This window comes from Balaenoptera musculus, chromosome 16 (genome assembly GCF_009873245.2).
Source record: "Balaenoptera musculus isolate JJ_BM4_2016_0621 chromosome 16, mBalMus1.pri.v3, whole genome shotgun sequence".
NCBI lineage: Eukaryota > Metazoa > Chordata > Mammalia > Artiodactyla > Balaenopteridae > Balaenoptera > Balaenoptera musculus.
In genome coordinates this window covers 48,348,128-48,364,067 of record NC_045800.1, presented here as the reverse complement: position 1 = coordinate 48,364,067, position 15,940 = coordinate 48,348,128, and the positions used below count along the sequence as shown (strand labels likewise).

At 51.5% G+C, this 15,940-nt stretch overlaps 1 protein-coding gene across 1 annotated transcript in view; it reads left to right on the top strand.

The window, feature by feature from the left end:
• Positions 1-15,940, top strand: part of WDFY4 (WDFY family member 4) — a 253,283-nt gene that overhangs the window by 217,460 nt on the left and 19,883 nt on the right. The window contains exons 49-53 of the mRNA XM_036829672.1: positions 107-226; positions 2,154-2,271; positions 4,429-4,538; positions 12,779-12,932; positions 15,317-15,408. Of these exons, the coding sequence (XP_036685567.1) occupies positions 107-226; positions 2,154-2,271; positions 4,429-4,538; positions 12,779-12,932; positions 15,317-15,408 (594 nt within the window). The remainder of the gene's footprint in view (positions 1-106; positions 227-2,153; positions 2,272-4,428; positions 4,539-12,778; positions 12,933-15,316; positions 15,409-15,940) is intronic.

Genomic DNA, 15,940 nt, shown 5'->3' with positions numbered 1-15,940 from the left:
ACCCACACGATGAGGCTTTCCTGTGCAAGCCTGGGAGTTAGACCCCCGTGGCCCTCAGGAGAAGGCCAACTGTGTTGGTTTTATCCCCTCTTTGACTCTTCTGCAGAAAAGGGACATGAGCAATTTCGAGTATCTCATGCACCTCAACACCCTGGCTGGGAGGACCTACAACGACTACATGCAGTATCCAGTGTTTCCCTGGGTCCTGGCTGACTATACCTCGCAGGTACGTGTTCACGTGGGTGCTGTGCAGTGTCCTGTGGCTTTCTGACCCTGACGACCAGGGCACCCGAAGTCACGCAGAGCCTCTGCGACACGGTTCAGTCCACCTGGGTCTGAGGGCTGCCCTGGGCTCAGCCCCTCACCTGGGAAGAGGCCTTTGGAGTCTGGCTGCCTGGTTTCCTGTCCCAGCCCCACTTGGGGGATGATCCACACGAATAGGACAGTAGTTAACATGCGCCCCCGAGGGCTTCCTGGCTCACTTACTACCATGAAGGCAAGAGATACTCATCTGCTGAGATACTGCCGTGGACCAACACTGGTCCATCAACTGAAGAGGGCCATGAAATGTGTTTCTAGAGCCAACATGTAGAGAGAGAGAGAGAGAGGGAGGGAGGGTGAGAGAGAAGAGGAGAGAGCAAGAGAGACACAGAGATACACAGACCCAACGAGGACAAGCTCCTCCCCCGTAACCTGACTTCAGTAACTGAGATGATGGTATGTGGACATCACCCCGGATCTAGACCGGGACATGTAGCCATAAGGGAGGTCAGTGGCAGCACCAGATCATCGGCTGTTCTGACCTCTGTCCCAGGACCTCAGCAGGCAGGGGAGGGAGGAGCAGGAAAGCTGGCACAGCTGGACCGAGGTGACGTCACTGGGGGACGAGCAGGCTGTGGAGCAGTGTCCTGACCACCTAGGATCTGGCCACCAGGAGGTGTGCTGGGCTGTGTATGTACAGGGCAGAAGGTGTCTGGGTCCTGGTTCAGATCAGCCTAGCCAGTCCTGCCTCGAGCTGTTTAGATGGCTGACCCCCAGAATTTGGGAAAGGGACCTCAGTTTTTTGTGAGCTCCCATCCACACTTAAGACACTTAACACAGCAAACCTTTTCTCACCAGCCGTATGTTGCTTCTTATTGCACTAGTGATCGTCTGAGGCCCAGGTATTTCAAAAACGAAACTTGCCAATCCCAGCTTCAACTCACATGTTGCTAAGTGGTGGGTCACCAGCCCCTTTTATTTAACCCATACCCTGTATTAAAATTTTGATTACTTAACAGTGTTCAAAAATTGGGAGATTTCTCCTAAAAAGCTGGTTTTCCAGTATCTTTTGGTGAATCCAGAGATCTGGCAACTATGAAGCCCCATTCTGCCCTGGCAAAGTCAGCTGTAGCTGAGTGTGGGTCTTCACAGTGCCATGACTCATGGGGGTCTCAGGAGTGCCTGCTTCACTCCCTTCCGCACCTGGCTGTGGCAGGTGAGGGATGGTGGCAGACCCTGCCTCCCAGGAGAACTGTGGTGATTCACTGCTAGTGAAAAGGAAAAAGGGTGTAAAGAAACACGTCCTTCTATAAAGACATGCAAACCCCAAGGACACCCAACCCTGAAAACTCTTCAGGGCTCCACTGTTGTGTATTCCAAGGGTAGGGGAAGGGTCACCATTACTGCTTTCATCACCCGGAAGGGAGTGCGCCTTCAGAAACACGAGGCCCTTGCTCTCATTTCCTCCCCAAACGGATGACTTCTAAATTCCTAGAAAATCAGTGTGATTCTAAGCAAGAACCCTGAACTATGGAAGCAAACTGCTCTGTGAGGGCAGGAGCCAAGTGTCCATTGACAACAGGAATTCTTTTGAAAGTCTCTTGGGTAACTGGTGGCTATGTTCTGATTTGGGTCAACTTGGAACAGTTCAGTGTGAACTCAATCTTCCCCTCCTCTCATTTTCTATCTCTCCCTTATTAAGTCTTTGTGGATCACTGGTTGTGGGGCCATAAAACCCTACCAGGCCTGCTAATCACCGGAGGAGGGGGTCAGACCAAACGGCAGTGAACCAATAAAGAGAACCATAAAACTAAAGAGCGTGGCTCCGGCAGTCTCGCTGGGGCACAAGAGGGTCCAGGGGAGTTAACTCCAGTTGCACATCTTCCTTCTAGACATTGAACTTGATGAATCCCAAGACTTTCCGGGATCTTTCAAAGCCCATGGGGGCTCAGACCAAGGAAAGGAAGCTGAAATTCATCCAGAGGTTTAAAGAAGTTGAGAAGACTGAAGGTGGGTAGATCCCAGCTTGATTTTTTTCTGCAATGCTCTTCATCTGAATGCCTTGAAGTGAGAGTTTATAACGATTTGGGTGTCATCTAGCCTACAGACAATTACGTTTGGATAGAGAGCTCTCGAATTCAGTGGTCTGCACCCTGGCTGCATGTGAGAATCACCTGGGGAGCTCATTAAAAATACTGATGTCTAGGCCTTACCTCTAGAAATTCTGATTTGAATAAGTCCACGGTGGGGTGCAGCCTGGGTGATTCCAACATGAAATCAGGACTGAGAACTATGGTGCTAAGAGCTAACACCTCCATTCCCAGAGGCAGGCAAAGGCAAGGAAGTGACATCCATTCAGCACTTTCTGTATGCCAGGTGCAGGCCAGCCTGCGTTCATACACAAAATGGTCCTTTTTAAAGAGAAGGAAATTAGAACTCAGTTTAAGCAACTCACTCAGGGTTACGGCCTCTAAATGGCAGATCCTGCATTTGTCGGGCTCTAGAACCTAGTTCCCAAATGCTGTTCATCTGCACATACCCTTTACAATTTTTTGCCACCTTCGCATGCCAGCTGTCCTCTTGGTGCCTTACTGTTTTTCTTTAGGTCTATGCACTTCTTAAACTTCAATGGATGTATTTTAAAGAGAAAATTTTCTGTCATATATTTGATGCCCGCTATACTGGTTTTCTCAAACACTTTGAAATAAACATAGCACTACTACAATAAGGAACATCCAGCCACGAACCGTGAAGACTTACCTCAAGAACCAGAGGCGGCACCTTTCGGAAGGCTCACTCGGCCCCGAGGCCCTGCCTTTGGTGAGCAGGTTCTCAGCAGGCTGAGGAGCTCCTCTGCAGCCCACACCACCCTGGAGGCCCCTGGCCCCTGCCCGGGATCCCCACTATGTGCAGGGCTGGCACTCAGACTTGTTGGGGGAGATGGGAGGAGGTGGGAGGGGTGGGCAGGCCCTCCTTGCCCGGCTTATCTCCTCCTGAGGCTAAAGCTCAACCTATATGACCCATCTCAGTCGCCCCACCTGACCCCAGGTGCTGTTCCTCGGGCTCCACCAGGCACTGCTGGATCCTTTCCAGAGAGGCAGGCCGGAGGAGCGTCAGCTCTCCCCAGCTGTGTCCCAGGCAGGGCCCACTTTGCTGCCATTGTCTCCCATGCTAACCCGGGTGTGCATTGGAGTCACACGTTGAGTTTGGGCCCTTGCACAAGGACGTCCAGCAACCTCCCAAACACCTCTGACTGAGAGAACTCCCACAGCAGCGGGAGGGCTTAGGGCTGGGTGCGGGACTGCGGCGAGATGGCCGAGCCGGCGTCTGGAGGAGCTGGCGCAGGCCTCCGCTGACCACGCCACCAGCCGGCTCTGCCGCTCACTAACGGTGGAGGCAAGTCTCCGACTCGCTCTGGCTTCTTCATCTGTGAAACGGGGTAATGAATAGCTCTGACTCATAGGGTGGCTGTGTGGACTCAGGGAGGGTGTGACGGAGGACACACAGCATGCGCGAAGTCCACGAGTAGCAGCATCGCGATCACTCTCTGCTGGAAGGGCCCGGCCAGAGCACTGTCTCTGCCTCAGCATTCCAGCTCCATCGTACCCTGCCTGGGGCAAAACGGGGAGGTTTATGCCTCTGCCATCCAGGCCCCTCTGGGAAGGAGGATACCTGAGTTCTCACTCATCCGGGGGTGTCCCTGCATTAACAAGCCCCCCTTTCTCACACAGGGACTTTTATTCAAAAAGAGGACAGGAGAGCGTGCTGCTGATGGGGCTGCAGGCACCTGAGGGCTCTCTAGGTGCCCTGAGTCAGGAGAGCAGAGCTCCGCCTCCCCGTGGATCCTCAGCACAGCCTCCTCATAGCCTGGCTCGGCCGCCTTCCTGAGGGCAGACCCCTGGGGGCTTGGCCAGTGCAACTGAGGGTCTTGAATGTGCTTTTCACCCCTGGTGAAAATTTGGCTGTTGGCCAAATTATACTGACATTTGTGTGTCAAATGTGTCAAACATTGTGTGTCAGACATTGTGTGTCAGAACACCCAGGCTCCAGTGCCTGCAGGAGCTCTCTTAAGCAGGGCTCATGCTGGCTGTTCTCGAGATAGCCTGCGTGTCTCCCGCCTGCCCCACAGGTGGGGACGCCACCCCAGGCATGTCCTTTTCATTGCAGGAGACATGACCGTCCAGTGCCACTACTGCACTCACTACTCCTCGGCCATCATTGTTGCCTCCTACCTGGTCCGGATGCCTCCCTTCACCCAGGCCTTCTGCTCTCTGCAGGTGAGCTTCCCCGCTCCCCTACACACACACACACACACACACACACACACACACACACACGCACGCGCGCACACACACAAAGCTATCTCCCGAAGATTAAGAGCTAGGCTTGGACGAGGCAGGGACCCCACTGCTAGAAATCCAGTCTTGAGCCAGCGATTCCCACTTGACCCTGGCTCCAGGATTCTGGGCCATCCAGCCGAGGCAAGCTGCTCTTCACAGATATACCTGCATGTCTGCCCAACAGTCTTGCAAAAAGACTCTGAAAAACAAGGAATGAGATATGAGGGAAAAAAATACTTAACATAAATAGCTTTTAGTGGAAAAGGAAAAACAGGAAGCTTGATGACTTCCTTGAAGGTAGGTGGTCCAAGCCTAGAAAAATAAACACAAAGAAGGAAGAATGAAAAGAATACCACTTGTGACATCAGAATGCGTAAAGCTATGCTAAGTAAAAGCCTGAAGGCTTAAAAGTACAAACAATATTTTAATACTGAAGTGAACAGCTAAACTAGAGAAAGAAACTAACCAATTTGCCTACCCATAAACTAACTGACCATCATGCCAGCTTAGGGTTGCCAGATTTCACAAATAAAAATACAGGATGCCCAGGTACATTTGAATTTCAGATAAACAATGATTTATATTAAAAAGTTATTTGTTGTTTATCTGAAATTCAAATGTACCTGGGCATCCTGTGTTTTGTCTGGCAGCCCAATACAAGGTGAAAGTAGGCGAGTCTGACCCTGAGTGGATGGTGCTGTCCAAGGCACATGGGATTGCTGGGACAGAGTCCCTCCTGGGAGGCTGATAAGTTTTTTTCTCTCTTCTCCCCTGACTCTATCACTGGGATTTTGCTTCAAGGTTATTCAGGGGCACAGGTTTTGACTAGGGAGAGCCATTGGGTAGCCCAGCTGCAGACAGCTGGCTCAGCCAACTCCAAAGCGAGCACAGCACGGGGCCCAAGTTTAGGGCCTGTCTTGATTGAGGCCTTGCAAGGTTCCTATGGAGAGGAAGGCATGACCACAGTGGGTGAACAGGCTGCTGAACTTGCAGGGACTCACTCTGACAGCCAAGCGTCACCAAAGGAAGAACATGAGTGCCCCAGGAATTGTGTATTTTGGTCTGACTTCACCAGCAAGGTCACTCCTTATGGTCACTCAGATGACCTTGACCCCAACACCAAAGGCCATTCTGGGTCAGCACTGAAGCCATCTCCTGAGCCCTGGGCAGGAACGGGTAGGCAAGGTCAAGGTGCTGTCTCCAATTAGGAGCAAAATCCCTCCCGTCTTCTGATTCTTGGCGCAGTCCTCTCTCTCCTTGAAGGCATGGATCATCTAGACATTCTGTAACCCCTGTCCCTGGAAATTCATTCAAAAATAACAAATGTGCTTCCCCGGAGCCTTTCTCAGGCAACAAGCATTTTAAGTGAGTTTGGTTTGGAGAACAAACGGCCCCTGAGCTGTACCCCATGCCAGGAATCCCGTCCAGCTGTTCCTCATCAGTCCACAAGGAGTGACAATCCCGCTGACGATGATGGTGATGCCTCCCGTGACGGCTTCCCATCCAGGGAGTTCCGGGTGCTTTAAAAGTTTTCCCTTGCCCCTTCAGTCTCATGAATTATAGCCCCATCTCTACCTGTTACTAAGGGTCCTCTCTGTTACGAACGAGGAGGCAGACTGAAACAGAAACCGCGAACTGTGAGATTTACATCCCAGCTCTACCACTTAATAGACACAAAATCTTCTGCACGTTATTTTACTCTGGAAATGAGGGTTAATTATACACATCTCACTGGGCCGTTGAAATTAAAGGAGGAAATGTGGGTAAAGCCCCTAGCTCAGGGCTGATGCTGCGAAGGTGATCAATCATCGTTCTTCCCTCCTTCCTCCTGCCATCAGCCAGATCTCTTCTGAGCAGGCTTGAACTGGTGCAAGCTGCTCCTCTTTGGTTTAAAGAAATTCAAGACAGTCTGGACTGCCTCAAAGCATTCCAAATGGCATGAGCCAGATGAAACAGGTGTGCTGCAAACCTATTGGGTTAAGGCCACTTTGAAGCTAGTCACAACGGGTCGGAGCTTATCTTAGCGAGGTTGGTCCAATGGTGACCAGCCCAAATTGGTTTGAGATAGTTTAAACCAGTGTGAGATGCTCAAAGGCACTTCTATCTTCTTTTATGTGTGGCACAAATGCAGTCATATTAGCTTGAGTTCTTTTGACTCCCTTGCTGAAGTCTGATGCGACTCCTGGTTTTTCTGGGTTCAAATCTATTAGTGGCACATTGGCTCATCCGAGTTGAAATCTCCATGGTGCTTCTGAATTGGTTTTGCCTTCCTACTTTTAACTGCCTCTTCTAGTGGGTCACAACTGGTCCAGGTCTTTGGAACGAGCAGAAGAACCAACCGTCTTCTGCTTTTCCCTTAGCGTAGAAGATGAATTTTAGTCTCAGGGGAATGTGTACAACAGCTACATCTGGGAGGAACGTGCTTGCCTCCCCTTTGGGAGTCCTGGGGCCTGTGCAGACCTCCTTATGTTCCTCCAGGAACATTCTGGCATCTTCCTGGAGTCAGGCTTTTCCCTCCATCCCACTCTGCCTCCTGGGAGGCAGACTCGTTTTCTTCTCAGGAGACCTTTGCTTCACCCCTGTGTGGTGACAAGGAAAGGAGCCTCACTACATTCTCAGCAGCCCAAGACTTCCAGCCCCCAACCCCAGCGTGGATCATGGAGTGGAGAAGAATAGGAAAGGTGGAGAGTTGCAGAAGCCAGGCAGCGAGGCCTTTCTCACTCATCTGAGAGCAGGGACGTGCGAATGTCCAGTATTTCCAGAGCTGGTGTGCCTATAAGAGTCAGCATAAGGAAGTGCATGCTCTTCCGTTCTGTATTAAACAAACTCTGCCTCTTGGCTATTATGTGACTAAGCCAGAGTGACATGCTCACTCCACGGCTCAGCTGGGATGGCTTTGGTGTGGAGAGGTGGTGCCTGTGAGTTCACCCCGTGTGGTCTGAACGCGGGTACAGCCTTCTTTGGGCTGTGGCCTGTCCACAGGGCACGGTGCAGAGGGGCGTGGACAGCCTAAGAACTGCAGTGTGACATATTCCAATTCCTAGGTATAAGGTTTCCTTTATTCTCTTCACATTTAAATCTTATAAGGCTGGTCATAGAATTGATGTCTATCTCTACTGTTGCTGTGTTTGTTTTTCCGCCTCAAATCTGTTATTACAATGATAGCCTCCTACAATCCAGAAAATGTGGCATACAGACAGTGCGACCTGAGCAGGTGGCACACGCAGGCAGCGTGACCCGGGCACAAGTCTGTTATGTGCTCTGTTATCCCCATCCCTTGGGGTGTGAGACCACTGTCTGCCAAGCTGGGGGCTTGCCTCCCAGGACGCTGTGATTCTCAGGAATCTCGCCTACTGGGAGCCGGTGTCTGTGAGCCTTCAGTCAGTTGAGCAACCGGAGGCCACACCAGGCTGGGGCCACGGCCCAGGCCCCTGTTTCCACCCTGGCAAGAGCACCAGTTGCTCTCGGGCCTGAGCTGGGACCCAGCCTAGGCGGGGCAGAGCAAGGCAGCCAGCGCCCCAGCGAGGGCACAGTGCCGCTGCTGCTGTATTGAGTAAGAAACTGAAATCAAGTGCTGTGTTAAGTCACAGCCCGTGCGTAGTCAGCTGTTACCAGCAGTGGGGAAGGGTTTTCTGCACCACTTGAGGTGAGACAGCTGGTTTTGTGTAAGACATATGCCAACTGCAGAGAGAAGCAAGGGCCGTGGGCAGCACTTGGCCCACCGCAGGCCATCCACCTAGGGGCTCCGTGGGTGCCAGCCCCGCGTGGAGTTGTGTCCGTAATAAAGGTGTAACAGTTATTACACTGACTCAAGGGGGAGTGTTCGAAAAGGCACATGACAGAGTTGGCAGACCTGGCACAAAGTCCTGGCGCTAGAACTTTCTCACTGGTGGTGGTGAACACCCGAGCCTCCGTTCCTCCTCCTCTGACCCCTGACTCAGTGGGTGATGAGGGCTGAGACTCAGCGCTGAGATCCAGCGTGAGAACTGTTTGCTGTGGCCGTGCGCTCCGTAGGTGTGCACGCTCCTCCCTGCAGCATAGGCAGCACCTTTCTCCAAAGGCCACATCCTACAGGAAGGAGAACCAACGGCTGCTTGGGTCAGCCCGCCCTCAGTGGAGAGAGAGCAAGACAGACAAGGCAGCTGAACTGGTGCATCAGCTTCCCAAATCCACGTCGGACCGGCAGCTCGCTGAGGGGGACGCCCGAGCCCGAGGAAGCCCACACTGGCCCCTTTACTTCCTTGGTGGTGGTGTTGCCTCAAAACTGCCCTGATGACCCACACGCTACTTCCCTCCTGCCCCGTCCCAGGACCCTGCCCCTCCTCACTTCCCCTCGTACCTCCCTTCTACTTCTAATAACTTCCACATCCTTCTTTTTCTTCTTTTGAGCCCATAGTTTCCTTCCGCATGCACGCTGAGATCAGGGCCCAAGCCTAGGGTCGCTCCCGAGGTCCTGGTCTGCGATGGGGAGGGAGACAGCAGCCGGGCTCATTCGGTACCTCTTCCCGTGTGCCTGGCTCCAGCTGAGACATCACACGCACGCTCACCCACACTCTCTCACTCACATGCGCACACTCTCACACATATTACAGTGTTCACACCCACAACAGTCAGCCAAGGTTTGCAGAGGAGGGCATGGGACATTAAAGGGACTAAGAGACTTCCCGGAGTTCACGCTGCAAGTGGCGCTGAAATGCCCTCCCAAGTCCTCTTGGTTTTAAAGCTGCGATGCTCTCTGCTCGCCCTGCACGCTGCCACTTTGATGGACAAGCGACAGCCGCTTAGGTTAGCTGATGTACTGACAGGGTCCTGTAAGTGAATTATTTACGTGGGATACTTTTAAATTACTGGAAAGGATATGAGAAGGGGTCATCAGGCTGCTCATAAAACCAATCGCGTTATTTAGGTGTGGTGATGGGTCGATTTGGGTCAGTCCCACTGAAGGAAGAATAGACTTTCTAGCACATGTTATCAAAACATCTGTGTTAAGTGTCCTGGAGCACATGCAGTTACTGGGCTTCCTGTGGGTGTGGGTCAAGAACTGAATTTTTTTTCAACATAGTTTCCCTCCCCTGTTGGAGAGGGTTTAAGAGTGTTACCACTGAAATGCCTATCCAGGGACACAGGTGCACATAGACTCTGTGTCCTCGTGGAAAAGGAATAACACCTTCAATACAGAAACTCCTTTCAGGTGTTACCAGTTTTAATCAATGCACCGTAGTCCATGAACTTTACTCTGATTTTAGCTCCTGTCAATCAATGTTCAGCAACAGTCCTTGTTGGCCGCTTCTTCCCTCATTATTTTGCTTTTAATTTTGATTCACCTCTTAGTAAAATTGAGCACCTCTTAAAGGATTTTGAGGAAAGATATCTAGGATTATATTATTTATGAGTCCTTCAATATTCAGAATATCTTCCTGGTGTCTTTACATACGAGTGATGTCAGCTGGGCGTAAAATCCGAAGACTGTTACCTTTTGCTTCAGAAACCTCCAGACTTAGCTGCCTTGTCTTTTGGCTTTAATGTCACCTGGGAAAAGTCTTCTGCCAGTAAGAGGTAGCTCCTTTGTTGATAATAGTGGCCTTGCTATTACTTTTTTCAGTCTGTTTGGATACATGTAGGATTCATTATTCTTGATATTCAAGAGTATCGGCGGAATCGATTTAGGAGCAGGTCTTGGCCCAGTAATTCTCTCTGGTCACTTCGTTTCCATCCAACCTCTAGACCTAGTTTTGTTGTTGCTTTATTTTGTTTCAGACTTTCCTTATGGAGATACTCTGTAAACCCTGATTGTGCTTCTCTGCCTCACTCCTTCTCTCCCTTTCTTTCTTCTATCATCTCTTCCTTTCCTCCTTCCTTCCCTGCCTGAGAACCAAGTCCTGGTGGGATTTCTTGAAGGCAGCCTCCAGAGTTTGTGTCAACCCACAGACTTACGAGTTACAAAGCAGCTCCACTTTTCCTTCCAGGGAACTTGGCATTTCTTTTGTATTGCAGAAGTGAGCAAACCCATTAATTTTGAAACAAATGTATGCAAATACATTTATTAATATAGGAAATAGGAAAATCAGTTATTGCTTCCTTTATAAATAATACAGGCTTAAGTTTTAAAGATATTACTTTTGCTAAAATGTATTAGACAGCTGTGAAAAAAATAACATTTTTCTTTGTGGTAATATCTTTAACCAGATTTGTAGCACTAACAGTATTTCCTATGTATATATTATTTTTATTTAATACAGGTAATCTTTTTATTACCAAACCATATTGTTTCTCAGGAGATTACTATCAGCACTCATAAAAGCTGCAAAAGGAAAACGGGACGACGAGAAGGCATCAATCTCCCGCAGATGTAAGGCGTCAGCTGCAGATTAAATATGCAAAGTTCCTAATACATTTCAGTGAGCGACTTGTTAGGGGCAGATTTGTTTAGAATCACTCGCCCCTCATTTTGTTTCCATTTCAATTTGAATCTGATGGTGGGCGTCATCCCCTAATTTTAACCAAGAGCAAAGCCATCTTGGAGAAAAGCCACATCTTTAAACTGACCAAGAACTGTGTTTGGTTGCAAACCCAGGGGTTACTGGGTTTCTTGGTGTCCCTGACCCTGTGCAGGGAATGACTCATGGGTTTCACTAGATCCTCACATCTGACTCAGAAAATTGACCAGCCTGCCAGGATGCCCCGGTGTGGCCTCCCTCAGGTGTGTGGCAGGTTCTTCCTTCTCAGAAAGAGCTGAGTCCCCTTGGCCACACATAGTAGATCATATGCCCCAGGTCCAGGATTCTCCCCGGTAACTGGCATAAGGGCAAAGCATGCCCTTTTGAGTTGCATCCATGGGTTTTGACCCCAGCTCTGCCATTCATTTCTTTTGGAAAAATTAATAAACTTTGAGAAGCCTCAGTTTTCTGGCCTGCAAAATGGAAAAACCAGTTCCTTCCTGATGCACCTTCTGTGAGGACAAAGAGAGAGCATCTCTGCGTGTGTAAAGTGCTAGCGTATTCTTTACCCTTCATCCGCCGCTGCCAATGGGAAATCTCGGCCCCCTGAAGATTGAAGGGAGCTGGTGGGGCAGAGGAGGGCGCTGGCATTCAGGGTTCTCCGCCTTTGTTCTTGGGGCCACATGTGCACTCTGCAGAGGGTGGCAGAAAGAAGGCAAGTTCTGGCTGTACAAAAAAGGCCCAGTTTCTATGGGGACAAGTGAACTATTGAATTCCAGGGAAGAGGTGTCCCTTGGGCGTCCCTAATCTTAAGCAGACAGACCCATATCCCAGTTTCAGAAACTCTTTTCTGAAGTCCCTCTGCCCACAGCGTCTTCAGTTCTCCAACTGGCACCTCTCTGCCTCCTCCCAACCCTCAAGATCACCTGATGAACAAGGGTAGCGTCAACTGAAGAGATTTGACAATTCAGATGAGAGGCAGAGAGTCCAAGGAAAGAATTTGCCTTAAGTCTGAATTGGTCCAATCCCAGTTGCCAAGCTCGGGACTGCATCGAGCCACCTGTGGAAATGGGCCTTGGAAACGAGGCTGGCCGTGGTGGGTGCTGCATGCAGCACCATATGCCTCCAGTTCTCCATCCTCAGACCTGTTCTTGCTTGTCGAGGCTGCTGTGTTATATGCCACCAGGGCCCTGACCTGACCTGCTTTCCTTGCAAGGTCTTGCCCTGTGCTCAGAACATTGACGTTTTCTCTGTCACTAGGCTTGCAGATTCACCAGGGGTCGACTTCTCCAGGAAATTTTCCCACACGTAGAATGTCTGACCCACTCCTCGTCCTGTAGCTGGTCCTTTGTATCCTGTCTTTATGCCTGATTCAGAGCTGACCCTCGGCAAATGTGGGAGATGGTCAGATGCATGACTGTGGTTTCCTGTCTCTGATCTGAGCTCCAATTTTCAAACTGGGAAAACATTGCTCCCTTTATCACAGTGGATCATGCATCCTCCGTGGAAGCTCCTGTTGTAGGGTTCCAGAGAGTGGTTGAGGGAATAGATGCCTGAAGAAACCATCACACGCATGCATGGACTGACTCACGCATGTGTGTATGTGGGTGAACGAAAGGTTCTAACGGCGAAACCCGTGCCTCGGGGACAGAGTGGACGAAGGGGGCCCACACTAGTGACGCCTGTGCACCCCGAGTTCTCACCGCATGCAGCTGATCATGTCGCCCCTTTCCTGCTTAGGGTGGAAGCTTTGATGTGGCAGATAGAATGTTCCACAGCATGAAGAAAGCATGGGAGTCAGCCTCCAGAGAGAACATGAGTGACGTCAGGGAGCTGACCCCGGAGTTCTTCTACCTGCCCGAGTTTCTGACCAACTGCAACGCCGTGGAGTTTGGTGAGTGGAGCCGGGGAGAGGCTGCAGGGGCCAGGCAGCTCGTGGGTCATGACATCAGTGTCTTTGCCGAGCAGCTAAACACACAGGCCCTCACCAGACCGATATGATGGGCAGATTGCCATGAGGCCTCCACTGGGTGGCGGCACCTGACAAGGAGGTGGGAGCTGAGGAAGGACGCAGCCCCAGGGCTGCAGGACCACCAAGCCACGGTCCTACCCACGACCTCCTGCCGAGGGTCCCCAGGCCTCAGTCTGCAGTGGGACGGCGACCAGGGGGCAGGAGCCCTCGCTGATAGCCAGGCCTGTCACTGCCCTGCTGTGTACCTCAGGCGAGCCCCGGCCCCTCTCCGCCCCATTTTCCTCCAAGTCCTACAGATGGGTTAGCCTGGACCCTGTGAGCAGGACCCAGAGATCCTGCATCTCCCAGCACAGACTGCTAGGGTGTCCGTGGGCAGTTGTATGGGCACCCTTGGTGGTTCCTTCTCTTTCCTGCCCTCCAGGCCCCACTCCAGGGTGAGCCATGCTTTTTTACCTATTGCTTTAGAGGAGGGACAAAAATTTCAGGAAGCCCCAGTGGGCAGGCCCCCTGGTGACTACGTGTACCTTGGGAGCCTCCACTGTAAACATCAGGGTGACTTGCGGAGGGGGTGTGTGGTCAGAGCCCCCAGCAGGGCGTGGCCCTCCCCACCCAGAGGTGCGGGATGGACTCTCCCACCCTGAGGAGGGCACTTGTGACCCAGTGCCGGCAGACACCTGGTGCCCCAGAGCTCCCCTTCCTCAGGGCCCTCCTTCCTCCAAACAGCACACGTGGGCCTGCACCTTGAGCCAGACCAGGTGCGGGCCCAGGGGAGCACAAGTGAGGAGATCCAGCCCCTGACTCAAGCACCCACCTCTTGTGCAGTGGTCTGCAGACAGAATACCAGTGGAGCATTCAAAACATGCCCAGGCCCAGGCCTGTCAGGTCTGAGCCCATGGAACTTGGCGGCCTCGGCAGTGTTCAGATTCTCAGGTGCTTCACGTGCATCAGGGATGAGAACCTGACAAATGTAAAGGGCAGTTCCCGCAAGATGTGATGAGGTCCATGAAAGGAGTAAATCAGGGACGGTGGAAGCTGAGAGGAGGGGTCCCAGCCGACCTGAGGTGAGGGGGCCGCTGGAGGGAGGGCACCAGCCCTCCTTGGAGGTGGAGGCTGGCTCTCTGCCGAACAGGAGGTGTTCAGCAGCAGAAATGACCTGCACACCAGGGACCACGTGTCCTCAGGGAACTCAGGGAACCAAGTGGCTATTAAGCACCTACTGCATTCAGGCACTTTTTAGACACTGAGGATTTAGTTGGGTGTCCTGGGGCGGATTGCCCTGAAGGTGTTTATATTCTGTGTGGGGACAGGGGTAGGAGATAGAAAGTATAGACAAAGAAATAAGCTAAATACTCTTCAATGCTGAGAAGTCCTATAAGGAAAGAAAGTAGGAAAATGGTTTGAGGTGACTTAGAGACCCTGTGTTACTGTGGTCCCCAGGAAGGAGCTGCCCAAGGAGGTGACAGGTGAGCTGAGACTGAATGATGAGAAGGGCCAGGCCAGGCCAGGCCAGTCCTGCAGGCCAGAGAGAGAGGACATTTTCACTCCAGTTGCACCATGAGGGCTCTGGAGGGTTTCAGCAAGGCTATAGCTTGTGTTTACTGAGCAACCACCATATGCCTAGAACTATTCTACGCATGTTATGTGTATTTTCTCTTCTAATCCTTGTACCAGCCTGGGAGGTAATGGGTAGGAAAGTGACTCCCCAAGAGGTTAAGCAACTTGCTCAAGGTTGTGTGGCTAATGGGGAGGAGAGAGACTCGGGCTTGAAGCCGGGCTCCTCTTCTTGGTGTCTGGGGAAGGTCCCTCCGAAAACCTCCTATCTTAACTTTAAAGTGGAGAGAAAATGCATAAATTATAGAGTTGAATGAAGAGTCAATAAGACAACGCATGCCAAGCACCTAGCATAGTGCCCTGGCATAGCGGTAGGTGCTCAAAATACGGTAGCTTTCATTATTACTGCTATTACCTCCTTATTTAGCACTGTATAAAAAGCACCTGGATGAAAAGGCATAGAGTAGAGGGGAGGAAGACGCACAGACGATGATGACACAACAATCATTTTATGCACGGGCACTACCTGGAAGCAGGTAGGGTCTTATGGAAGCCTGAAGGGGTGGAAGGCTTAGAACCCCAGTAGGAATATTCCAGGCAGAAAGGGTGGGGTCACTCCCCACAGAGGAGGCAGGAAGCAGTGTGATCTATGCAAGAATCGGAGTACTAGACAGCACAGTGTTTACACCCCTTGGTTCCTAGCCCAGTTTGGGCTCCCATTTATCCAAAGCCTTGCTCTTTCTCACCCCATTCAGGCTGCATGCAGGACGGGACAGCACTGGGGGACGTGCAACTCCCTCCCTGGGCTGATGGGGACCCACGGAAATTCATCAGCCTGCATAGACAAGTGAGTTGAGTGGGGTCATGGCAGGGTCCCTGGTATCCTGAATGAGGACCTCAGGGTGCCCTCAGTGTTCATTGAGGCTTTCTGCCCGAGTGGATGGCTGTGATAAGCACTTCTGAGGCTCTTATGTCTGGAGGGCCCAGAGAAGCAGCTGGGCCCCGTGCCCTGGGTTGGCAGGAGAAGGCTTGGGTTCTGGGCTCTTTTAAGAGCTCCATTAGGCTTTGCCCTTGTGCCAATTTGTTGTGGGACTCATGGGGGAAGCAAATTCAGATTCTTGTTGGATGGAGGGCAAGTCAGTGCCCGTAGCCAACTCTACACACAGGGCCAAGCCCTGGGCCATGTTGCCCAGTATAGGTCAGGGGGCTGGAGGCTCCAAGGGGCTCCCACTGGCCAAAAGATTTGCCAGGACTGGGGAGGACTTGACTTATTACGCAGAAAGGCTGATGTGGGTAGAGGCCAGAGACCATTTGGGGACACGTATCCTGGATCGAATACCTGGGTTAGCATAAACACACGACAATATGTTCAACATAAT